The following is a 25,706-nucleotide window of genomic DNA, read 5'->3' as shown; positions in this document are numbered from 1 at the left end:
CTTCCGCACCACTGCACTCTGACATGGTATCAGAGCAGTGTTTGAGGGCTGACTGAGCGCAGAATCAACCTGAAGAGGAGTTTCCATCGCGACACAAATTTGCGTTTTTTGCGTTTAAGGGCAGACAGGAGGGCTGCGCCTTGGAACAAGGCTGAAACGAGTGTGGGCGCACAGGAAAGGAGTACAGGTGGTGGATTTGCTGCTGTTTACTGCTGTTTTACGCGGAGAAAGTTTGAGTTTTCAACCTAAAAGTGCAGGTTTTGCTTTTTCATCGCCTCCGGCGGGTGAAGGAGCTTCGGGACGCTGAAGAGCCTTAGCAGGCTGAGTTTACTCAGTCAGAGGGGGCTGCTTTTGCGTTTGAGAAGGCATTGCAGGTGAAGATGTCTACAGAGATGGACTTGGAGTTCCAGGCGATTATGGACCGGAAGGTGCCTGTCCTACCGGCTCTTCCTACAGATCAGAAGCTCGACGGCGACAACTACCGCATATGGCGCGTTATGATGTTGGCCATTCTGGAGTCCTATGATTTGGCGGAGTTGGTACAGGAAGATATTGACCGGCCTTCGGTAAGAGATGAGTCCAAACTCTCTTCCGATGCTCGTGCGGAGTTGGCCAGGGCCCAGTCTCATTGGGACAAACTGAATGCCAGGATTCGATCCTTTCTCTTTCTATCATGCACTACAGCCGTGATCGCTCACATCGAGCACTTGACGGTGGCTCGTGAGATATGGCTGGAGCTTGATCAAATGTACAATCGGATGACCCTGATGAAGAGGGTTTCTTTGGAGGTACAGATGCGGACCTTGTCCGTCAATAAGTCTTCTTCGCTAAGGGAACACATTAACAAGCTAAGGCAGCTACAGATGCAGGTTCAGAATGCGGGGAAGCCGATCTCCTCCGAAGACATGGCGATTACACTTTTGTCCCAGTTGCCGCCACGATTCGGTACATTTTACTCTGCCCTTATTGCTTCGGGGCGAGAGTCTACTCTTCGGTGGGAGGAGTTGGTTCCTATGGTCTTGGACCAAGAGGAACAGTTAAAGGGACAGAATGCTTCCAAGACGGAGGCGTTGACAGGTCAAGCCTCTCAGAAGAAGGGGAAGGACCAAAAGAAGAAGAAGGGGGATAACAAGTCCAAGAAGGACAAGGAGAAGGACAAGGACAAAGACTCCACATGCCATATTTGTGGAAAGACTGGCCATTGGAAGAAGGATTGCCCTGACAAAGACTCGAAGGACACCAAGAAGAAGGAAACCAAGGATTCTGGAGCGGTGGCTGCACCCTCATCAGCTGCATTTCTACACTTAGTTGTCATTGAGGACGCTTCACCGAATGCTTCTGATGCTGCGATGGCGGCTTCCCAATCTCGAGAGTGGATTATTGATAGTGGTGCCTCACGGCACATGACTCCTTCATCAGATGGTGTTGCCCAGCTGCGACCTTCGCGTGGGCAGGTTCTCATTGGAGACAGCTCTTCTGTTTCTATTGCAGGTCGGGGTAAGGTGCAGCTTATTCCGGATGGACGAGGTGGCACCCATACCTCAGAGGTTTTGCATGTACCAGGATTGGGGTACCATCTCCTTTCAGTCCATAAGATTTGCTCCCTTGGTCTTCTGGTGGAGTTTGACAGTTCTACAGTGCGAGTCCTTGATCGTGAATCGAGGAAGGTTCTATCATCTGGATATGAGGAGAACGGCATTTACAAACTGAAGTCTTCCACTGCCCTCTCCACTCTTCTTCTTACCACACAGTCACAGTCTGAATTATGGCATGCTAGGTTTGGTCACCTGAACTATGACTATCTTCGGAAGGCGTCACGGGGACAGCTTGTTCGAGGGTTGCCGGATATAGTGGTGAGCCAGCAGCCATGTGTCTCCTGCATAAGGGGGAAGCAGCATCGGGATGCCATTCCCCACACCGCTTCGCGGCGGTCTACTTCACCGATGGAGTTAGTATCTACGGATCTATGTGGCCCTATGAGGAATGAGTCCCTGCGTGGGAGCTCGTACTTCATGCTGATCGTGGATGACTATAGCAGGATGACATGGGCCTACTTTTTGGCACTAAAATCAGAAGCTTTCTCGCACTTCAAGGATTGGCTTCTCTTTGAGGAGAACCGATCAGGCCGGAAGTTGAAGACCTTGCGATCCGACAAGGGAGGTGAATTTGTCTCTAATGAATTTGCTCGGTTTTGTGCAGATAGAGGAATTCACCAGGAGTTTGCCAATACGAATACTCCACAAGAAAATTGTATTCTCGAACGGAAGAACCGCAGTGTGATCGAGATGGTGCGCACCATGATGGAGCACCGACAGACCCCCCAGGTTCTGTGGGCCGAGGCTGTGGCTACTGCAGTCCACATTCTTAATCGATCTCCTACTTCGGCCGTGGAAGGGATGACTCCATTTGAGGCGTATTTTGGGTCGAAGCCAGATGTTTCTTACTTTCGGGTCTTTGGGTGTGATGCCTATGTTCACATTCCCAAAGCTCACCGTGACAAATTCGAAGCGGCTTCCCGCAAACAGGTATTTGTTGGCTACAGCTCCCAGTCCCAAGGCTACCGACTGTATAATCCCGTCAAGCGGGATGTATATACTAGCCGTGATGTGGGGTTTGTGGAGGTTCCGGCTTCTTCAACGGGTGAGGAGCATCCCGTTCTTGGAGATCCAGGGGAGAGTTTGGCTCCTTCTACAGTTCCACTGGAGCCTGTGCCGTTTGATTATGATTCTGTTTCTGACACAGAGTCTACTGTTCCACCGGATCCTTCTGAGGAGTTACCACCGGTGGACATTCCAGAGTCTTCTACTGATGGAGAACGACGAGGGGAGGTTCGGCCTCCTCCTCGTTGGGCCCGTGACACACTCCGTGATTCGGGGATCGAGGGGGTTCCTGAGGAGTGGGGACCGCAGGATGGTCCGCGGCAGTCACGGAGGCACCAGGCGCATTCTTCGGAGCTTGTGTGCTCCAATTATTGTTTGATGTCCCGAGTTATGCAGGATCGAGAGCCCACCTCCGTGAAGGAGGCTTTACAGTCCGCCCCATGGAAGAAAGCTATGGAAGCTGAGTTGGAGGCTATTGAGAGGAATGGCACTTGGTCACTTGTGCCACGCCCCCCGAAGAAGAAGGTGATTGGAGTCAAGTGGGTCTTCAAGACCAAATATCTCAGTGATAGTACTTTGGATAAGCACAAGGCTCGCCTTGTTGCTAAGGGTTTTGCCCAGCGCCCAGGGATTGACTGTCATGATACCTTTGCCCCTACAGCTCGTATGGCAACCATTAGAGCTGTTCTTGCTTTGGCTGGCCATAGGAGATGGCCTGTTTATCAGCTGGATGTGAAGTCGGCCTTCCTGAATGGTGATTTGAAGGAGGAGATCTACGTTGAGCAGCCTCCTAGCTTTGGTTCTTCAGATGGGAAAGTCTACAGGTTGAAGAAGGCCCTGTATGGTCTCAAGCAGGCCCCGCGAGCTTGGAACGAGAAGATTGATTCGTTCCTCCAATCTCAGTTGGGATATCGGCGGTCCAAGGCCGATCCGCAGCTGTATGTTCACACTTCCGAGGATGGTTGTGTGCTGTTTGTATTATATGTTGATGATTTGATTGTCACAGGTGATGATGCACAGCAGGTCCAGGAGACAAAGTCAGCTTTACATCGGACGTTCGAGATGACGGATTTGGGGCTACTCCATTTCTTTTTAGGACATGAGATTTTTCAGTCTCAGAGGGGGATCTTTCTCTCCCAACAGAGATATGTACAGGAGCTCTTGGTGTCTTTTGAGATGGAAGATTGTCGGGCCCTCTCTACTCCTATGGATCCGAACTGGAAGGCCACTTCCCACTCAGCTTCTCCTTTGGCGGATGCTTCCCGCTATCGACAGTTGATAGGGTCTTTGATTTGGCTTCTCAACACCAGGGTTGATCTATGTTTTGTTGTTGGGCTCTTGGCAGGGTTCATGAGTGAACCTAAGACGGTGCATTGGCAGGCTGCTCAGAGGATACTTCGGTATCTGAGGGGGACGTGAGGTGGAGACACGCAGTCCAGCGCACTGCGCCCGTGTATATCTTTGTATTCAGCATTCTTTATACAGCAGATCTTCAGTGTACACTGTCTCTTTCTCTCTCTTCTCTCTCTGCGTTCTCTCTCTCTCAGTCCTACGCTTCCGCACCGCTGCACTCTGACAATGGCAGGTCGGCTGCATTAAATGCAGCCGACTGGTACTGTACAGGTCGGACTGCCACGTGGCTGGCCGACTGGTCAGTCCGACCAGACTGCCACGTGGCGCCTGCTCGACTAGGGACTCTGATCACTAACACCTCTTGCCAGCTATTCAACTCAAAATACGCTACATAATCAGTTGTAAACAGCAACGCAAATGAAGTCGGAGGTGCAAGCCGGGCAGATCTTCCAAGGCCCTTTGAAATGGAATCCAATGGAAGAATCCTCGAATCCCACATGGTTTGCTAAAAGCAGTGAGGTAATATGTCTTATAGAGGGACCTTGAAACTATAGAATTTGCGGGAAGGTCAAGAGCAAACAGTAGATCCGGCTCAAAAGGCTCTATCTCCAATGGAACAATCTGAAAAAAGACACAAAGTCCAACAGAAAAGACTACACAATATCCCTCTTATCAAAAATGACATCTCTCCTAACAATCACCTTGTTTATCCGAGGATCAAACAAACGATAGGCCTTCACTTTGGAGGAGTATCCTACAAAAATCAAGAGATCAGCTCGAAAAGTGAACTTTCCTATCTTATCATCAAGGGTTTGTGTATACACACGACTTCCAAAGACTCTAAAGTGGGAAATGGCATACTAAGAGCCCAAAAATGCCTCATATAGAGCCCTCTAAGGAACACCAGCAATCGAGCACCAGTTGAGGATGCACACCGAAGTGTTAACAACCTCAATCCAAAGGTGCTCAAGGAGCTCTGCTATGAACAACATAGAGGATGCCATGTTCATGATGGTCCGATTCCTATGCTCTATGACTCAATCCAAAGGTGCTCAAGGAGCTCTGCTATGAACAACATAGAGCATGCCATGTTCATGATGGTCCGATTCCTATGCTCTACGACTCCATTTTGAGAGGGGAAGTTGGTAGAGGTAAGCTAGCAAGTGATGCCATGCTCTTAGAGAAACTCGAAAAACTTGTGGGGAGTAAACTTGCCACCACTATCACTTCTCATGCATCCCGCAAAATGACCAATCCGATTGTAAACTAGTAGTGCCTAAGCACTGAAATAGATAAATGCATCAAACTTTTGCTTGAGAAAGTACATCCACATGTATCTAGAATGTTATCCACTATCAAAGACCAGTGTGATACATTGTTGAAGGCAACAATGAATGTCGATCCACAAAGATCGACATGAATCGATCGAAGATGCACCTCAACTCTATGTGTGGACTGCTGAAGCCTGAGGGAATGGGGTACCATGTTTCTCGACCTAATATGCTTTACAAATATCTCGAGATAGCTTTAGGCGTGGAAGACCTTAAACCATCTAATGATGCAACAACTCATAAAGAGAGTTGTATCCAAGATGTCCTAAGTGAAAATGCCATAGATGCTTAGTGTCTGTAGGCTCTTGTGTGGTGGCTAAATCTTGGAAGCAATAAAACTCAAAACCCTCAACTATCGGCTCGGAAAGAAACTAAGTCTTGTGGTGCATGCCACTATGTTGTGCCTCACTATGAGCAATCACTAAACCAATCTAAGAGTCAAGGACCTCGATTGCGGTCGCTATAAAGAAGAACACTTGTCCCAACACGCAAAGCTACCAAACAAACAAGTTCACCCTAAGTTGGGGGACATAGTATACATCATTTAGTGTAGCAAGATCCGTGCCCTGGTCAAAAGCAAAATTGACACAACCATGAACTTGAATCTTAACCGAGGAGTTGTACTTGAAACGGACTATTTCAACTGCAAGTGCTCCGGAGATAAAAATGTCCGAGACGAGAGTCATATGATGAGTAGCTTCACTATCCACAATCCAAGGAGTCTTTGAAGTACTTAGTTGTGACGAGTGAACCTCTACAGCCACCTCATTGGGAGGTAACTCGCAGATATGGACGAGACTCGTATCCTTGAATGTCTCTACGAAGACAATGTGGGCCTCTATAGACTAGTTTGACATGCACACTAGCATTGAGAACGATGTAGACTATAATGGCTAACCGATGGCAACATGGATCTAGCCTCGCTACTACCCTTACTGAGGGTTGCCACCACCCTGCCTCCCTTGCTAGGGATTGCCTAACTGGGAGACGGGAATCTAAGTCTTGGATTTTGGTACTGTGCCTCTTGCCTTTGATCGACACTCGTCATCAAAGTTGCCAACCTTCTAACATGCTGACAATACTTATTCTTTTTAGGTACATTCTGCCACCCAGGTTTAAGGGAAGATTAGGTGTTCCATGGGGTCTCACTAGCTTGATTTTGAGTTTGATTTACTTCTGATTTTGAGTTGAGTTGTGGTTTTGTTTGCCCAATCTTTACTACCCCTTTTAAGAAGAAGCAACCAAAGCCTTGCCTGTAGAGATTATACCATGAAACTGATCAAATAGCTGAGCATAAAGTAGTAGCTGACACTCAAACTCACATAATGTGAGCACATGAGATGCACTTAATGGAGATGGAAAGAAAGGTGCAGTGGAAGTAGAGGATGGGATGGGTTGAAGATTAAATGGATTGGCTGATGCAGTTCTTGGAAAAGATTTTGGTTTCTTTTATCCATTAAATGCATTGAATGAAAATGAAGATGGTTCATCTACTTCAAAATGACCTTGAGAAGGACATTTTGAAGGAAAAGAAGGAAGAGAATTTACGAGTGTTTGAATTAATCTTTTGTACTCGTTACCTTTCTTTGAGTTCATGACCAAAAGTCTATCTTCTTCAAGACTTATGAACCAATAGCATGATTGTATAGTCCCTTCTTCATGAGAATCACGGTGTAGTGTTGTGTACCTGAGATAGGAGGAAATGAAGGTAGAGATGTAAATGGCATAAATGAAAGAGGTAGAGATGGAGATGAAAGTGGTAAAGAGATGAAGGGTTTGTACTCCATGCTAGTTTTCATGTCAACATAGCCAGTTCTTTGTGAAGCTTCAATCCTTCTTGCAAAATCATTAGAACGATGCACCGAATCTAAAGGGAAAAACTCAGTTTTACCTTTCGATACATGCAGATAAGGTCGTACTCAGCTCTAGAAATCTCGTATGGTCTTTGGACTCCATGGTAGTCCGATATCTCTCCGGCCATGTCAAATGTTGGAGGAGTAAGATAAGAGGCCCATTCGCACTCGTTTCCTGATGGATTTGGCTCAAGAGAATGAAGCAATGATGTTGTGTTTGAAGTCAACTTGCTCTCCTGTTATTCCTACTTTTTGTGAAGGAATTTTAGATCAAAGGTCTAGGTCCCTTATGAGAGATTCTAGCTTCGATACCTTGTAAAGAAATACCCTAATGTAGAAACACAAGTACAATCATACAATAAAGCACAAACTGAACAAAGCATAGTTAGGGTTAAGGTAACTCAAAGACAATGAACACAATGAAGAATCTGAAATGAATGAATGTGTATAATACAATGCTCATGCAACAAACATACTATGCAGTAAATGAATATTGTACCTCGAACTATGATGTCTCAAGGATTGAGGCATAGATATTGAGGTGGAGAGTGTATCGTACTCGAACGGATTTCAAAACGCAGCAAAGCAGCCTCCCAAAATGTCCGGTAGTAGTAAACACAACAATGTGGATGCCGGAATAGTGTCAAACAAGTAGAGGAGATAGAAAACCAGCAAACACAACCTCCAATAGCAGGGCGACAAGCAAGAAAGCACTAGGATAAGGTAAACACAGCAATGTGGTGTCAAATGCAGCCTCCAGATGAAGTCGCCAGCTGATATGGATGTTGCCAATGCAGCAGCCACAGCCAAAAAGCTGCCGCCAGCTGCAAACACAGCCTCTAGAGAGCAAGTAACAGCAAGGAACGGCAGCAAAAGGCATGGACTGTGAGATAGAGGTTGGAAACATGCGCCAGATGGATGTAGACAATGTCGGGCAGCTTGGGCTGAGATGTCCTCTACAAATGTGGTGTGGGCAACAAAGCAAGAGCACTTGAAACTTGCAAAAACGAGATTGGGCTGAATGGGAAGGCAAGTTGTTTGTTTATAAAAAGCTTGGGACGTCCCAAATTAGGGTTTACATGTGGGACATTGAAACTCACTCGAACCACACCAATTTAAAAGAATGGTTTAAATTCATTAATTAACTTGAGTTTTGGAGTTGTTTAATGGAAGCTAATAGTAATTTAGCTCAATATTTTTTGGCTAATTAAACACCCCAAAAAATGCATTTTTGCCTTTTGTATGACATACAAGACTTTTTTTGGCTTAAACATGTTATGTAGATAGGGACTCGATGTGAACACCACCTTTCATCCTCTTTCCGCATCTTGCACCAGCCTTCCATCATCATTACCTTCATCATCACACTTTTCTAGTCCCCTATGCAACCTCCATGCAATCTTTGCAACCAGGAAAATTCAAACGTCAAAACACAAAGATTGCTTTCATCTTTCAAGCCCCAATCATTTGCTTGACAATTCTGTCCTAGATCTAAGAGACATGTTAACTTTGCTCTTTGGGGGAGAGGTTTTGTAAGTTCTTCGGCATTGTCAGATGTGGGAACTGTTTGAGAGGCATTTAGGTCCTCTCACTATCCAATCGACAACACCTCAATCTAAAAGGAGACAAGGATATGAGTAACATAAAGACCTAACTATCTCACAAGGAAAGAGACTAGAGTAGTTATCTTAAAAGAATCTCCATCTTCTAGTGTCACACTATATCGATTGGGCCAATGGGAAATTCAAAATTGAAGAAGTCCCACAATTGGTTCCTACAAGTGAGTACCTCTTTTCCCATCCACTCAAGCATGGCTGTTGAGTCAATCTCGTAAAATGTAACTCACTTAGATGCTAGATTCAAAGGTGTAGACAGTAACAAGAGAAAAAACTAGAACCGCAAGAAAGCAAACGTGAAGATAAAATGAGAGGAAATGCATCACTCTGAGGAGCCCTATAAATAAGGCAAAAATGAAAAGATGGGCTAAACAAGAAACTGAACAGTAAGACTAGGTTGGCCACCTTGTTCCCCAAGTGTGTGGGCCAAAAACTAGAGCCCAAAAATCTCCTAAAAATGGAGCTGGACAATAACTCTCAACACATCCTTAGCAACATTTTGGGGAACAATAACCTAAATGATATGAGGGGCTACAAACAACTAGGGGCTACCAAAATGAAGAAAATGGTAGTCCAGCTCCAAATTTGTACAATAGATCACCAAGGCTGCTCAACAAAAGTGGCTTAGAAAAAACATTTGCGCATTAAACCAAGTAGGGACGTACTCCAATGTAAGGGCCATGAGCTCGATACGCTCACAAACAAATGATCATGCCCCCAACATGCTTGGTCCTCGAATGGAAGACCAGGTTTTGTGATAAGGCAATCATACTCTGCATGTGTACGCCTGTAGAAATTAGCAAAGATACAATAGCTCTAGTGAAGAATTGTTGCATGCATGATAATCTGCTTCTGATGATGATCCTGCAATTGCTGGCTGCTTCCAGTTTGACAAACAGAAAACACCTAAGCTAGGCAAGAATGCAAGGATGTGGCATGCCACCGCATGGCTGGCAGCCAGACAGTCAAATGACCAGGAATTGGACTGGTCGGCACAATTTAGCGCAACCAGCCAGGTCACCTCCCTATTGTAAGACTGTATCGTCAGCCCTTCCAATCCAGAAGAATCCCAATCTTATGCACTGTATCTTTCCCCATCCCTCAGGTGCATAATGTGACTGAAATAACAAGTCCACTAATTTCAAGCTTCAGTCTACAGCACTCAACATTCTTGAAGTTGATTCCTGAATTCAGCATTACAGCATTTGTTCCACAACTACTCAAAATGATCATTTCTGGGGGTCCAAAAGATGATGTGGCCTAGCCAATTTAATTGTTGGCCAATCAGATTATTTTTCTGAGCCATAAATAATTATTAAATTAATTTTCAGAATTAATATTCTGAAAGTTAATTGAATAAAGCTGGATAATGCCATCTTGGTGTTTCTAGATATGGAAACGTGTATCACGTGGGAAAGGTTTTCTGCTCACAAAACAAATAGTTAAAGAGTCCTAAGGCTTAGCTTAACAGGTTAGTTTGGCAGCTAAGGGGGCTCCAGAAAGCAATAAGATACAGATTTGCCAGACTGCACAGGGAACACCCAAGATATGAAAAATATGTTGTACAAAGACTAGCCTGTCATTCACAGTGGGTTTCTAGATGGATCTGTTAACCTTGTTAGTTATCTAGGCAATACCACTTAAGAACAAGTTGAAATCTATCTGATGATCTCCAACATAATCTGTTGTTTGACGGCTGATGATGATCTTACAAAAGATCACTTTGGAAGCTTGGTCTGTGTTAAGATGATACAGTAAAAGTTTAATTAGGAAGCTTGGTCTGTGTTAAGAGTAGCATCATCTGGTTTGACCAAGTCAATCAAGTGTCAGAAGTTGCAAACTGGCTGCAAAAGAACTCTAGGCTACTGCAGTTGGGAACAAGCTGAAATCTCTCAGACGATTTCAAAATAGTCAGTCATTTTGACTGTGAATTATGAATATGTGAAAGTTACCTGCCTCTTTTTTGACCTTTACATGACTTGCAAGTAGTGGCAACTTGTTTAACAAATTCCACTAAGTGGAGCCTGTTGCCTGCAGAAAAGCTGTCCCAAACTAGTGTCCTTGTTCTCCTTGCTATTCTAAGTTGGGCAAGGCCTTCCCGAAGACATGCCAAGTAATCTTCAGAATGGACATGTACTGCAATTTCCAGAGTGATTTCAAAAAAATCAACATGAACTAATCCCAGGGAAAGATATCGTCTCTCCACATACATTAGATTTCACACTGGAGAGGCGTAACAAATTTTGTCAAGAGTTTGAAAAGCCTACATAGGAGCAGACCCGGTTAGTGAAGAAGTACTGATTCTCACACTAACATAATATTGCATTGCATACCTTGCATTCTGAGAGTTCAAGCATGGCAGCACTGGTTGCCCTCAAGATCCAATCAGCATCCTGAGCTGGAAAAGAAACCCTTTCTGGAGAATGGGATGAGGATGAGCCAATTTTATAAAAGCACTCTGCCCCACAGCAAAGCAGTTCCTCTTCGAAGCTGTCCAACTGTGGCTCACCCTTGAAAAGGTAGAGGTATACCGGCAATCCCATGCGGACCCAAAAGTGAACATACACAACACAACACACACAGAATGACACAAAGCATCGTCCAGCAATAGTCTTATCACTGCCTGTCACAATTGTAACACCATAGAGGAGAGTGCACAGGAGCGCCTTCAAGGAAAACTCATAGGTGCATTTGTATTCCGATGCAACCATGTAGTCTTTGCAGTTCTTCAACTTAAAAAGAAGAAAGAGCAAGATCAGAAAGTAGATCATAGACAAGACTCCAGAAGATAACCATTTCCAGGCGTTGCTCAAGTGACAGTCTGCACAAACATTGTCCCTGCAATGTCATCAGGATGGGTTCTTGTTATAGGGAAGAAAGCATCATGGCAAGGATGAAAGATGGCAACCATCAGAGATACAGACTAGAGAGAAATACAAAAAAAAATTGGAAATAGAAGATTGACTTCCACATAATCACATGATATCAATAAGAATTCAGTATACAATGGGTCTACCTGATTTTTTATATCATTTTTATCAATAAGAAGGATGAAATATGTGATTTTCCAGAGATCCAGACATTGGAAGATATTCGTGAATTTTTACAGAGAATGCAAAAATGAACATGGAAGGAGCAGAACCTTACCCAGACATGCGGCTGGCATGTAATCCCGTGGCAGTAGCAACGAAGACCAACGTAGGAGCCCAAAGCAGGGGGAGGTGAAGTGTCCAAGTACGGTGAGGATTGTCAGAGTAAGCGGCAGGCGAGGAGGCTCCCAGAAGGTAGAGGCGGTGCAGCCGGAGAATGAGGGAGATAAGCCAAAGGCACAATCCAAAGGCGAGGCGGAGCCAGAGGCTCCAGAGGATGCAGGCACGGAGGAGGGCAAAGTGGTTGTGTGGGATGTGCGCCAGGGTGACAAATGTGGAAACAAGCCAGAGGAAGCTGGAGGTGGAGCTCAACAGGATGAGGGGGGCGCCGCCCTGCGCTATGATGTACGGCCGCCGCCGCAGGCGAGTTGCGATCACCAGGTTGGCTCCGATGAAAGGCAGCGCCGCCAGCGCCGCTACTGCCAGAAAGGCATAGTCCCAAGGCGAACCAGGCTGGTCCCTGCCGGATGGGCACTTCTCCACCATGTTTCCTGTTTCTTGTCTGTTTTCCTCTACTTCTCCTCCTTGGGTCTCCTGGGTCCTCGTCCTCCTCCTTCTTCGGGAGCTGTAGCATCTGATACTGGGATAGTGATTCGGGTCCTCGTCGTCCTCCTCCTCCTCTTCTTCTTCTTCTTCTTCTTCTTCTTCTTGCCGTATGAGACCGTGAATCAACTTACTCTCGTACTGGTCAACACTCCTGCCGCATCCTCTGCTTTTCATACCTATTACCACCGGTCCTCGTCCTGGTCCTGGTCAGTGGCACCGGATCAATGGATCTGAACCACGGTCAACCGGGTCCACTAACCCTAGTACCCGGTCAGTCTCAACATCTTATTTTGCTACTACGGTACGGGAGCCAAAAAGTGTGCAGCCCCCAAAAAATGGCCAAAAATAGGGTGCACCCTTGGACCCTTGGAGAAGCATACCCTCCCTGCGTCACTTTTTCTCCAAATGTTGCACAACTTCTTTTAGAGCAACGCTAAAAGTGTTCATCGTCTCATCCTCGGCTATTGTTCAACTCCACACTCCCTGCTCCTCTTCACGTCCTTGCATACCACAAAACCAATCCACAAGGTCCCACTTACCCAACTGCTCCACAATTCATAAATATCCTGCCTTTATTGCACCTTAGTCATAATATTGCACTCTCTAATTCGAATTCAAATATTGTCCTTCTATCTCAGCGGCAATTGAGCATCCAATCCCCCTACCTTTCTTTACCTATATATTCTCATATATCCACATCATTCCCTGCTTGCTTTTTGTAAGTGCTTTTGCTAGAGACAAAATCTACTGCAGACAAACTTGCAAACTCACTACTTTCCTCCAAATATTCCAACTCCCAAAAAGTACTTACAAACTGCAAACCTGCTACTTTTCTCCCAATATCATTCCTTGCTTATGTGTCATAGGCCTAGTTTCATGTGAGTTTGTCTAGTTCTTCCCTACTGCTGCAAACCAATTCTATGCTACAAGCAATCCAACCCCTTTTCTCATCTATTATGCCTTGATGCTATCTACAAAGCGTGCTTCCCACTCAATCTTTTCTTGCCATGTCTACTATGTGTGAGTGCAAGGCATGTCTTGCTACTAGACATCCATTTGTCTCCCATATTTTATGCACCAATCTACTACTAAATAAGCAAGGGGGCAGAATTTGTCGGTGCGGAGGAATCCATGTAGCATCTCCTGCATTTTGCCTTGTCAAGAAGCAATTGAGAGCTACTGTCCAACCCCCAAAGCCACCACCATCTCCCAACTTGCAAGTTCCACTTCCACCGCCGCCCAAAACAAGGCTCCCCAAGCAGCTCAAAGGTGAAGGGGTTGAAGTTCCCAAACTTCCACCCTTGGAACAGCAACCAAAGTGATTATGTTGAAAGATAAGCATAGGAACTCTCCTTACACTAGAGAGGATAAGGGTAGCTAGGTGTAAATGGATTGGAGGACAGGGAAAACCCTAACCCTAACTCCTCTAGTGGCTATATAAATAGCCTAAAGTACACACTCAATGTAGAGGAGAGTGTACTAGTTGTACCTTGAACAACTAACTAAACAAGATCTTGTTCTTGTACTTGAGCTCTCTCTCTCCCTCTTGTGCACACTCTCTTATGCTTCCAACTCTGATTTGCAACATGGTATCAGAGCCTCCTCTGATCCTTTCAGCTTCCTATACCCTCAGCTTCACTAAGTGCACATGATTTTCCATCATCTTCACCTTTTTCCTCTTACCTCCATAGCCAAACCTTGACCCCTTGACCTTGGAGGACCTGGGGAAGCCAAAGGAGAGCATTCCAGCTCTTGACCTCAAGTGAGGACTTCTTCTCCAACACAAGCAACTTGGTGTGGCACATCAGAGGGCGACATTATGCATCGTAGTTGGCAACATTGAAGAAAACGTAGGAAAAAGCGCAGTCTAGGCAGTGTGGCATCTTTGTGTCTGGCATGGTTTGCTCTGGTGGCGCATTCTTCTCGGCCACCATAGGGCTTCCATAGCCCCCATAGTGGGCCATCTCCCCCTAAGAGGGTTTGGAGAAATTCCATCTCTGTTGGCTGCCATAAGCCAAACCCTAATTGTGGGTCTCTGGCAGCCATAGCCAGGAAACTTCAAGCTTCTTCAACCTTCAAATTTTTCAATGTTTGGTCACTAACATTGATTTTAATAACTGAATCATCTCTTCCAGAGCCAGTTACTAATCTAGGAACTTCATTTCTGAGGTTCTTTTACTTGGAAGGTCGTCATCAAGCTCATCAAGACCGACATCTACCATCTCTAGCAATATAAACTAGAGATGAGTGCTTGTAAGCACTAAGGCACATTGCTTAATCATTATTGCTGCTGGTACCTACATAATCTGAGTTTTTTCATCAAAAAAGACCATTAAACCTCAGAAGAAGATTGCACATAAGAAAGGACCACCAAAGTCATATTTTGAAATATTACATATGTATGACTTTCAACCTTTCTCCTCGTTACAACTTTGATATCAATTGTTTGATTTGCTTCCGCATTTAGTGGCAAGGTTGTAAGGGACTAGACACTGCCCTTGTCCTAACAAGTGATAAGACCTTCCCAATGGCCTATGGAAAGAGGATATTGGGCCTTCATAAAAGGGGCCAAAGTAATTGACCCATCCAATCCCCTTGATGTAGAAGATGATGAACGGGCTCATGCCATCATCATGCTTCATTTAGATGAATCTTTAATTCATCACATTGACCAACTCTCAACTGCAAAAGAAAAGTGGGATGAGCTTGAAAGGCTCTACGGTGCTACATAGGGAAGAACTCCAAGATTTTCTCAAGATTGAGTTTTTTAGGTTGGAATATAAACAAGGAGAAGATCTAAGCAAGTTTATTTCACATATGAAGGGACTTATGGCACAGCTTGCCTCCGTTCAAGCACCCATTCATGATGAAGATGCTATTGCCATCCTGCTAAAGTCTGTGAAGAAGGCTTTTCCAACCCTTGTGACTACCCTAACTAATATCCCGAACCCAACTTTAGCAAGTACCAATTAGTCATGCCCGGATGAAGAGAAGAGAAACAATACTAAAGGGTCCTCAAATTTACTTCACATGAGCAAGTGTTAGTCCATACAACTTCTACTAAGTGCTTCTTCTGTCACAAAAAGGGGCATATCATGAGCAACTACTGGAAGAAATATCCTGACAAAATGAAGTGCAATAAATGCAAAAAGACCGGGCATATCACTAGTAATAAGTGTCCCGATGTTCCAAAAGTACCTAAGGAATTGGAGGTCAAGTTTGCCTCCCAATCCATAGGTGACCAACCCTTTTGAGTCTCGTAACACTCTCTACCTATAACCTTTTCTTGTAGCTTGATTTAAAAAGGCATCTCATTGAGAATTAAGGGGAGGCGTCCTATTATGTTTTATCCAATGCCACCTGGCATTGAGGGGGAGTGTGGAAAGATAAGCATAGGAACTCTCCTTACACTAGAGAGGATAAGGGTAGCTAGGTGTAAATGGATTGGATGACATGGGAAACCCTAACCCTAACTCCTCCAGTGGCTATATAAACAGCCTAAAGTACACGCTCAATGTAGAGGAGAGTGTACTAGTTGTTCCTTGAACAACTGACTAAATAAGATCTTGTTCTTGTACTTGAGCTCTCTCTCTCCCTCTTGTGCACACTTTCTCATGCTTCTAGCTCTGATTTGCAACTAATTATGCATGTTTACTTGACTAAGGTATTCACTACATGATGTAGACTCAACATATAATTTTTTTTCAACATTAACTCAGCTTCTAACATTGTGTTTTTGTTGTTACAGTTTGTAGCCACCAGTTGTGTTTATTAACACATTCTTACTGATTGTGTTTGTTAACACATTGCTGGTCTACTCCTCCTCCCACCATGCCAAGCAAGAGGACAATCTTACGTAGGCAATCAAGGAAGGTGGTGAGCTGTCCTCAAAATCGTTCGAGTGTTCCTCCTCCCAAAACTACCCATTTGCACTACAAGAGGGCACGTCCCACTAGAACCACCAAACATGTTCAGCTTCAATCCTAGCCTACTGAAGGGCCTTCTTTTCCTGAACCTGCCCAATCAAATGAGGGCCCTTCTTTGCCTCCGCCAAACCCTTCACCTCATCCACCCGAGAATCAATCTAAATGTAGTGCCAAGAAGATGACACCAACCAAAATGGTCTCAAGAAGATTTGATAAAGGCAATTGTAGCTCATGAAGAAGGTATGTTAATTAGAGAATGCAATAGGGAGTTTGGAATTAGCCCAACATCATTGGCAAACTGGATTGATGGGAGAACAAAGAAAAGGATGAAGGGCCCACCTACCGTACTACATGCTGAAGAAGAAAAGGCCCTTGTTGATTAGGCCTTTGGCATGCAAACAGTTGGTCATGGGTTATCTATAAATTGCTTAAAGTTGAAGGCAGCTGAGATAGTCCACTGACCCAACCCTTTCACTAATGGGATCCCAAGGAAAAGTTGGTGGGATTGTATTCGTCGACGACATCAATAGCTCACAATTTGTGTGTGTGAGAGAGTCTTGATAGGTCTTGAGCTATCAGTATTAGGCCGGAAGTGGTGAAAACCTCCCATGATAACTTGGCCATATTGTATAATTAGACTAACTACCCTCCTCAACATGTTTGGAATTCCAATGAGAATGGAGTGCAAGGAAGCAAGGATAGGTGTATGCATGTCTTAGCTAAAAAAGGGTCCAAAAATGTATATGGCATGACCCTCGATACTAGGGAGTGGTTGACTATCTTGTGTTGTGTAAATGCAGATGGTTATGCTTTGCCAGGGTACTGCATCTTCAAAGGAAAGAAAGCCATGCAAAATCATTTGTTGGAGTGTGAGAAGGGGCTGTAATGTCCATGCAAAACAAAGCATGGATGATGGGGCAGCTGTTAGGCATGGTTGGAGCATTTTTAGCATGCTGTCCCAAGCCTACCCTCTCCTTCATCTTGGCATTTGTTGATTGTGGATGGACATGGTAGCCACACGAGGCTTGAAGTTGTGCAAAAGGAAAAAGATGTTGGCATAGATATTGTCACTCTTCCAACTCATACCTCTCACAAGTTTCAGCCTTTGGATGTTTCAATTTTCAAACCCTTTAAGTCCTATTTTAGAAAAGAGAGAAATTTGTGGCAATTGTGCGGACATACTCTACTCAAGCATCAAAGGGAGAGATTGTTGGTGTTGCCTCAAGGGCCCTTGCAATTGCATGCACTGAGTCTAACATAAAAGCCGGATTTTGTGCTACTAGAATATGGCCTTTAAATCATGACACGTTGCAATATGAGAACATGCCATGCAACAACATGGATGTGCATGAGGTGGTTGTAGATTTGGAGACACAAAATGCAGGGGAGAATACAACCGATCAAGATTATCTTGATTGTAGTGAAGTGCCCGACACCCCTCTGCTTGAGGAATTGAAGGGAAGTGATGCCGAGCTGCTTTCAAGCATGGTTGCAACCAACCATGAACAAGAAATCATTCCACCATTGACATCGAATCCTTTGCAAAGTCCTACCTCAACTACAACACCCAATTTACTTGAGCTCCTATGAGTGCCAAGGGAGAATGCCATTATCAATCGAGTCAATGGGGAGGCCTTTGTGGACTACTATCACTCACTCATCCTCATCCAACCAAGATATTGAATCCATGAAGGCCAAAAATGCTAAGAAGCTAGAATTGGAACGGCAAAAGGAGGAAAGACAAATTGAGTGCCAACAAAACAAGCAAGCAGAGATGGTTGCTGCTAAATCTAAGAGGATGAAACGAGAAAATGAAAAGCTTGCAAGGGATGAAATGAAGTGATGGGAGGCATAGCTCATAGAATCCGAAAGGCACATGAGAGCAATCATATGGGAGGGGCTAGTGGTGGACAACGGATGCTTGCAACCCCTACATGTTCCTACCGAGGCATCTCGATTTAGGAGGGCAGCATGGCTCCATGCAATGAAGCAAAAGAGGCAAGGAGCATCAATGTAATGGCATGCTCACTAAAATGGTGTTTTGTAAGAGGGTAGCATGGTTTTGTATACTGGTTGCTAGTTGCATATTGTTGGGGGTAAAGGCGCCTCCGCCGTGCCGCCCCCGTGTATTACTACACTTACAGTACCCGCCACTGCACACTGCAGGTGGCGGGCGCCCGTCACGTCACTTTATTCTTTATTCTTTTAGTGATAGTTTGAATAAAGGAAGGCCCGGTCACACATTGTGACTGTTGGAGTTCCCATTTCTTGTCTCTCTCTTTCTTGCTCTTGCTCTCCCGCCATAGCTCGCGTGCAAGCTTCGATCCTTCTCACCTTTCAACTGGTATCAGAGCTTGGCATTCTCTTGCTCGAGCTCGACTCGGTGCTTCCCGACCTTCGCATCGACTCGCTTCACGCATTGGGTCTCCATCCCGGCAGCCATAGCCGACCTCTCGAGCTCCCGACTCTCCCCGGCTTCCCGAGCTCCATCCCGACCTTCTTGAGCTTCATCAGTGATGCCAGGAGGCATATTCCACGGTGGATTCCGTGCCACGTGGATTCCGTGAGGTTTTACGGTGGATTCCGTAAACTTAGATGACCGGGGCTCATACACAAAGAGGATTCTTTGTGCGAGAAGTTGATGGGGACGCCTGTCCTTTTCGGGCGTTTCATTAATTTAGTGTGTACGTGGGTGATTCCATAGCGGGTGATTCCGCAAAATGCATATTAAATTAATAAACGTTTATGAGTTTAGAGTGCGCACTCGTAATAAATTAAGGTTAGGATTTATTTCTAACCAGTTGATTTATTTATGTAGCTGAAGACTGCTAGGTATTCACTTTTGTCGGTTTAATTGTATTATTTCACTAACGATTGTGAATGCTTCAGTTGATGTGTAGAGATAGCAGCAGTGGCGGAGGAAAGCATTGGAGTCTAGCGAGTATTCGACCTTTGGATTATATTTTGATAGGCGCCACGCCTATATTTTGTTATGTCTATCGAGACATTGATTATTGATTATTATTTTGTATGCGCCTATGCGCATGGATATGTTATTTCTATTTGGACATTGAGATTGGGCGTGCCAGACTCTATGGGCACCGTCCATTAGCTTTATTTCCTATTTTTGTAGAAAGCAAACTCAAAAGCTAAAAGCTTGTCATATTTTTGTAAATTGGGCTATTATTGAGCATGAAGATGGAAATATACATAAAATACATGCTTTGTGAAGCGCTCACACAAGGCATGGGGGGAGATTGAACCCAATTGGTCTCTTGCTTCTTGTCGTTCATGCTTTTACATTGTTTTTTGTGCAAAAAGGTAGAGTTCATTGTTCTTGGGGACCTTCCGGGATTCACTACGTGAGCATTCTGCGACCGATCTGCGCACCAATCACGGCCTTGCCCTTGAGGTATTGCTTCAGCATTTGCAGGCATTTGAGTGTATTCTTAGTTTGAAACAGGGCAGGAACAAAGGGCAGCCACTCTTCTTGAGCTCCATAACTCATATCTTCCCTCCCCTTTGCATTGGGCCTTCATGGCTTGGTATGTGCCTACCTTGGGCCATCATTGAACCCCCCCAACCATTATAACTCCATGTGATTGGCAGTAGCACTCCAGGCCTCAACACGCTGAATATGGCGCCCATTTTCAGACTTTGACCTCCACGTTTTACAGCTGAATGCTTTGTTGCTCATGGAGCACTCATCATTGGCCTATTTGGAGGGCATTTGAGCCTTTTTTGGATGTCATTTTGATGCTTTGGCTTGACATTGAGGTTGGGAGCTGATCATTCTCAGTTTTGAAACTGTCATTCACTGCATAACAGTGCTGGAAACAGGGCAGCACCCCTGACACTGACATTTCTTGCTTATGCCTCATTCCATTGGAGCTATTTGATGCCCGTATGCGGTCTACTTTCTACCCGGATGTATTGGGGATGTATGCATTTGGTTTGACCATGATTTTGGCTTGAATTCGGGGCTGAAATCTACTGTTTAGAATAGTAAATACATGCTGGAATAACAGTGGGCTGAAGGTACTTTACATGCTTTGGCACTTACCTACCGATACCGGATGTATGCTTTGAGCTTTAGCATGATGTCTCTGACATTTGGGGACGACTTGGAGCATATGTATGAGATTATGGGATGCTTTTGAGCTTCGCATTAGCTCCATCTTCACTAGCATTTGGACCGACTTGGCATGCTCGTGGACTGCTTATGCCTCATGTCTCTGCTTGACAGTTAGGCTTTTGCATTACATGCTTTGGTTCGTGACATATGCTATTTGGTTCGTGTATGCCATACCGACATTTGGAGCTTGGATTTGGATGTATTTGAGCATTCCCGGCTTACTTGATCACTGATCTTGGTTGCTATTTGGACGCCATTGAGTTGACCGAGAGCTTATTTGGGCTTATGTATTGCTTCATGGTTAATATGACCGGTGCTTCATGTATGTCATGCTCTCTTGGATGCGCTTGATGCATTGACAGGGTCACTTATCACAAGTGCTTTCTCTTGGGTTGTTTGAGCTTCTGAGCTCGCTTTGTACGCCTTTTGTGCCAGTGGGAGCATTTTACACGCTTGCTTGACCTTTGACAGTTGCATGCTATTGGAGCACTTACATGTATTTGGAGCAGTTTATGTATTGAGCAGCTACATACGCATTGAGACTTTGGGATCATACTCCGATCTTTATGGATATGCATTGATGTACTCTTGGTTCACAGGATGCTTATGAGCTGAGTCTCATATTTGGATCTTTCTCTTTGAGCAGACACCTATTTGTGTCAGGTTTTGGCAGTTACAGGAACACTTTGCCTAGAGTGTCTGGGGGTGTGCCTTTCACTGGCAGATGTTATTTTGACATGCTTCGGTGTTGAGCTCATGTTCTTTTCACTGTCATTGGCCTTGCTTATGTCCGTTTCATGCCGGCTTTGGACCTAGCATTGTTTGCTTGACATTGGATCCTATTTTGGGACAGTTTGCTCTCTAGACTACATACCTGCAATTTATTACAGCAAGCAGTTATTGGTGGACTGAGGTGTACTTTTCATGCTGAAATATCCTGATTTGGTGTACCGCATCTAGTACTAAGTGGGCAACAACTTTTGGCACACTTTGCTCGCCCTTTGGACCCCGTTTTGGTCATTTTTGGGCAGTTTCTGCAGTAAAACAGCAAGCAGTTTTGGACTGTTTGGGCATTTTCAGCCTGCATAATGGCGTCATCTTCGCATGATAGTGCCATCTTTAACATTACAAAGTTGGATGGTACCAACTACTCTTATTGGAAGAGTCAAATTTGGCAGGTCTTGGTGCAGAAATCTCAGATTAAGCCACTTCGGTTGAGTGGGGAGCAGCCTGAAACTATGGACAATGACGACTAGCTTGAACTTGATGAGCTATGCAAGTCCACGATTGTATTGTCTCTCACTGAACAGGTACATTATAATGTATTTGAGGAAGCACAGAGTGCATGGGATCTATGGAATAAGATTATGATAAGAAAAGTCCGGCGAGTCAGATGTATTGGTTGAAGCAGCTTATGGATCTGCGCATGAAGGATAATGCGACTATGTCTGCTCACTTGAGCCAGTTCCATGCTATACTGAAGAACCTGACTTCGCAGGATATCACCTTTGGAGAGGAAGTAACTCCTCTTTTCTTGCTTGGGACTCTGAATGAGTCATGGGATGTATTCCGCACTGCTCTTTGTGCCTCTAGTGCTACTCTAAAATTGGCAGATGTTGAGAGTGCTCTTCTTCAGGAAGAGGTGAATCGCAAAAACTTGGATGCCTCTCGTGGTAGTCATGCTTTGACAGTTAGAGGCAGGAATGACAGGAATGATCGTGGTAATAACCGTGGCCGTGACTCGCAAAAGGGTCGGTCTAAATCTCGTGGCAAGTCGTGTAGTAAGTCGCGTGGGCGCAATGCAAATGTCACTTGTCATCATTGTGGGAAAAAGGGCCATATTAGACCACAGTGTCATGAGTTGCGCAATGAGAAGCGCAAGGATAAGGGGAAAGATAAAGTGCAGGAGAAGTCCTCTGATCGCAGCATAGTACCTGTGAAGTCCAGCGTCAAGATTGAGGAAATTAATGTTACGCAGACTGAGGAGTCCGATGGTGGTGATGAGTTTATACTTGCAGCTAGTTCTTCTGATGCTTCACACTTGACTGAGACATCTAGTATGTATGCACAGTGCTGGTTATTGGATTCAGGAGCATCCTTCCATGTGACGCCTTACCGTGAGTGGTTCCACTCTTACCGCACTATATCTGGTTCAGTCAGACTTGGAGACGACAGGTCTCTTGACATTGTGGGCATGGGTGATATTCAGTTGCAGTTTTCCACTGACAGTTCATTTTTGCTTAGGGATGTACGTCATGTACCTGCGCTTACGCGCAGTCTTATGTTTGCAGGACAGCTGGATGATGCAGGATTTCATGTATGTTTTGGGGATTCTGCCTGGAAGATTACTCGTGGCAGACTTGTGCTTGCTAGAGGCGCCAAGGTTGGCAGTCTCTATCCTCTTGTTATATCTGGGTCCTCAGTTGACCATGTTTTGGCAGTGGGTTCTATCCCACATGTATCACTTTGGCATGCTCGTTTAGGGCACATGTCTTTGAAGGGAATGAAAATGTTATCTGGTTTGCAGTATCTTCCGCCGTTGCATTATGCATGTTTTGACTCGTGTGATCATTGTCTTTATGGTAAGCAGAATAGGTCTACGCATAAGAAATCGGGTAGGCCACATATGAATGAGCCCTTGGCATTGGTGCATTCCGATGTTTGTGGGCCTATGCCTTGCATATCTATGGGTGGCGCAAAGTACTTTGTTACCTTCATTGATGATTTTTCTAGGAAAGTGTGGGCTTATCCCATAAAGCAAATGTCCGATGTCTTGGCAGTCTTTCAGCGTTGGCTTGCTCTTGTTGAGAACCAGACTGGGTATAGGCTGAAATGCCTTAGGACTGACAATGGGGGAGAATATGTCTCGCATGCTTTTGAGCAGTTTTGTGATGACAGGGGTATTAAGCGTCAGTTGACCGCCCCTTACACCCCACCCCAGAATGGTTTGGCTGAGCACATGAACAGGACTATTCAGGAGCGTGTGCGCTCTATGCTTAGCCATGCAGGCCTACCCCAGAGTTTTTGGGCTGAGGCAGTTAGTACGGCAGTGCATGTCATAAGCCGATCGCCTTCCAGTGGATTGGATTTCCAGGTTGCAGAGGAAGTTTGGGCTGGTAAGCCACCCTCTTATGCGCATCTCCGTGTCTTTGGATGTGAGGCATTCTGCCATGTGCCCAAGGACAAGAGGAGTAAATTGGATCCAAAGAGCATTAAATGCATATTCCTTGGCTATGGTGAGTCAGGAGAGATGGGCTATCGCCTATGGGATCCGCAGGCACGGAAAATAGTACGCAGCCATGATGTCATCTTCCATGAAGACAAGATGCACAGGCAGCCTGAGAAGGTGGTTGAGATCCGCAGAGTGATCTTTTAGGAGGAGCCTAGAGCTCCAGCACAGCCAGTAGTACAGCCTGCAGCAGTTCCTCCACAGGGCTAGGGTGTTGGACAGGCAATTAGACAGGCAGCAGAGCCTGCGGTGAGACGGTCTGCTAGAGACAGACGTCCACCTGACAGATTTCAGCCCTCTATGCATTATGTTTTGGTTACAGATGCAGGAGAGCCTTTCACTTATGATGAGGCTATGCGCAGGGGTGACAGTCACTCCTGGGAGAGGGCTATGCAGTCTGAGATAGACTCCCTGCATAAGAATGAGACTTGGGATTTGGTTGCCTTGCCTAAGGGCAAGAAGGCTTTGCCATGCAAGTGGGTGTACAAGCTGAAAAGTACCCCTGGACACCCCAAGCCGGCATACAAGGCTAGATTGGTAGCAAAGGGTTTTAAGTAGGAACATGGTGTGGACTTTGATGAGGTCTTCTCTCCTGTGGTTAAGATGACCACCCTGCGCTTAGTCTTGGCTTTGGTTGATCAACTTGACTTAGATCTATATCAGATGGATGTCAAGACGGCTTTTCTACATGGGGACTTGCATGATGAGATCTATATGGATCAGTCTAAGGGCTTTGCAGAACTTGGCAGGGAGCACCTAGTGTGCAAGTTGAAGAAGAGCTTGTATGGCTTGAAGCAGGCACCTAGGGAATGGTATCATAAGTTTGATGCCTTTATGCAGTCACAGGGCTACATCAGGAGTGCTATGGATCCGTGTCTTTACACGAAGAAAGCCCGTGATGGCAGTTTGCTTATCTTGGTACTCTATCTTGATGATATGCTGATAGCAGGGAAAGCTCATGATGAGCTAGATGCTCTTAAATCTCAGCTGAAGAAGAGCTTTGAGATGAAGGATTTGGGACAGGCCTCACATATACTTGGGATGCGCATTAAGCGCGATAGGCATCAGGGGCTTTTGTATCTCTCACAGCGGGAGTACATTCATAAAGTCCTTGAGCGCTTCCACATGCAAAACGTAAAGCCTATTGGCTGTCCATTACCTTCTTATGTGAAGGTATCACAGGCCGATTGTCCGCAGACAGATGAGCAGAGGGCCGAGATGGCCAAGATCCCTTATGCTTCAGCCGTGGGCAGTTTGATGTATGCCATGATAGCCACTCGTCCAGATATTGCACATGCAGTTGGTGTTGTGGCATGCTATATGGCTACACCTGGCAGCAGACATTGGGATGCCGTGAAGGGTATCGTGAGGTACCTGAAGGGCACAGCAGATATGTGTATTTGCTATGGCAGCCAGGATACAGGGGTCATGGGGTACACTGACTCCGATTATGCAGGACATGCAGATAGTAGGAAGTCCACTTCTGGCTATGTATTCACCTATGCTGGAGGGGCTGTCTCTTGGATGTCCAGGGTTCAGAAGTGTACGACTTTGTCTACCACTGAGGCCGAGTATGTTGCAGCCACTGAGGCTTGCAAGGAGGCCATATAGCTAGGCCATCTAGTTGCTGACCTTGGGATTGATGCTATATCTACACTGCATTCGGATTCTATGAGTGCCATTCAGTTGGCTAAGAATCCGGTCTTCCATGCGAAGACAAAACACATTGAGGTGAGGTATCACTTCATACGTGGTGTTGTGGAGGACAAGTCTGTTGACCTTGTCAAGATCTCCACTGACGAGAATCCTGCAAATCTGCTCACGAAAAGCCTCACTACTGAGCGCTTTGCCTTCCTCAGGAGATTGATGGGCATTGGATGAGATGTTGCCTTTCCTCATCCCTTGTACCTATGTACATTTGTACTGTCTTTTATTTTTTCTTTTCTCTCTCACCAGGGCAGATTCGCC

At 45.3% G+C, this 25,706-nt stretch overlaps 1 protein-coding gene across 6 annotated transcripts in view; it reads right to left on the bottom strand.

Moving 5' to 3' along the window:
• LOC148031517 (uncharacterized) overlaps positions 1-12,822 on the bottom strand; it is a 33,304-nt gene extending 20,482 nt beyond the window's left edge. For 2 of the 6 annotated variants that reach the window (XM_087685037.1, XM_087685038.1), the window contains exons 1-2: positions 11,901-12,818; positions 11,087-11,591 (exon numbers count right to left, since the gene is read on the bottom strand). In XM_087685037.1, coding sequence (XP_087541163.1) covers positions 11,087-11,591; positions 11,901-12,622 — 1,227 coding nt within the window. In that variant the 5' untranslated portion in view covers positions 12,623-12,818. Of the gene's footprint in view, positions 1-10,705; positions 10,890-11,086; positions 11,592-11,900 lie in introns of all 6 variants that reach the window. The other 4 variants (XR_015691906.1, XR_015691907.1, XM_087685036.1 and 1 more) reach the window with 4 other exon arrangements.
• Positions 12,823-25,706: the final 12,884 nt, after the last annotated feature.

The sequence above is a fragment of the Lygodium microphyllum genome, chromosome 9 (assembly GCF_053477565.2).
Source record: "Lygodium microphyllum isolate KBCC chromosome 9, Lygodium_microphyllum_v1.1.10, whole genome shotgun sequence".
NCBI classification, from domain to species: Eukaryota; Viridiplantae; Streptophyta; class Polypodiopsida; order Schizaeales; family Lygodiaceae; genus Lygodium; species Lygodium microphyllum.
This window is presented reverse-complemented; position numbering and strand designations above follow the sequence as displayed.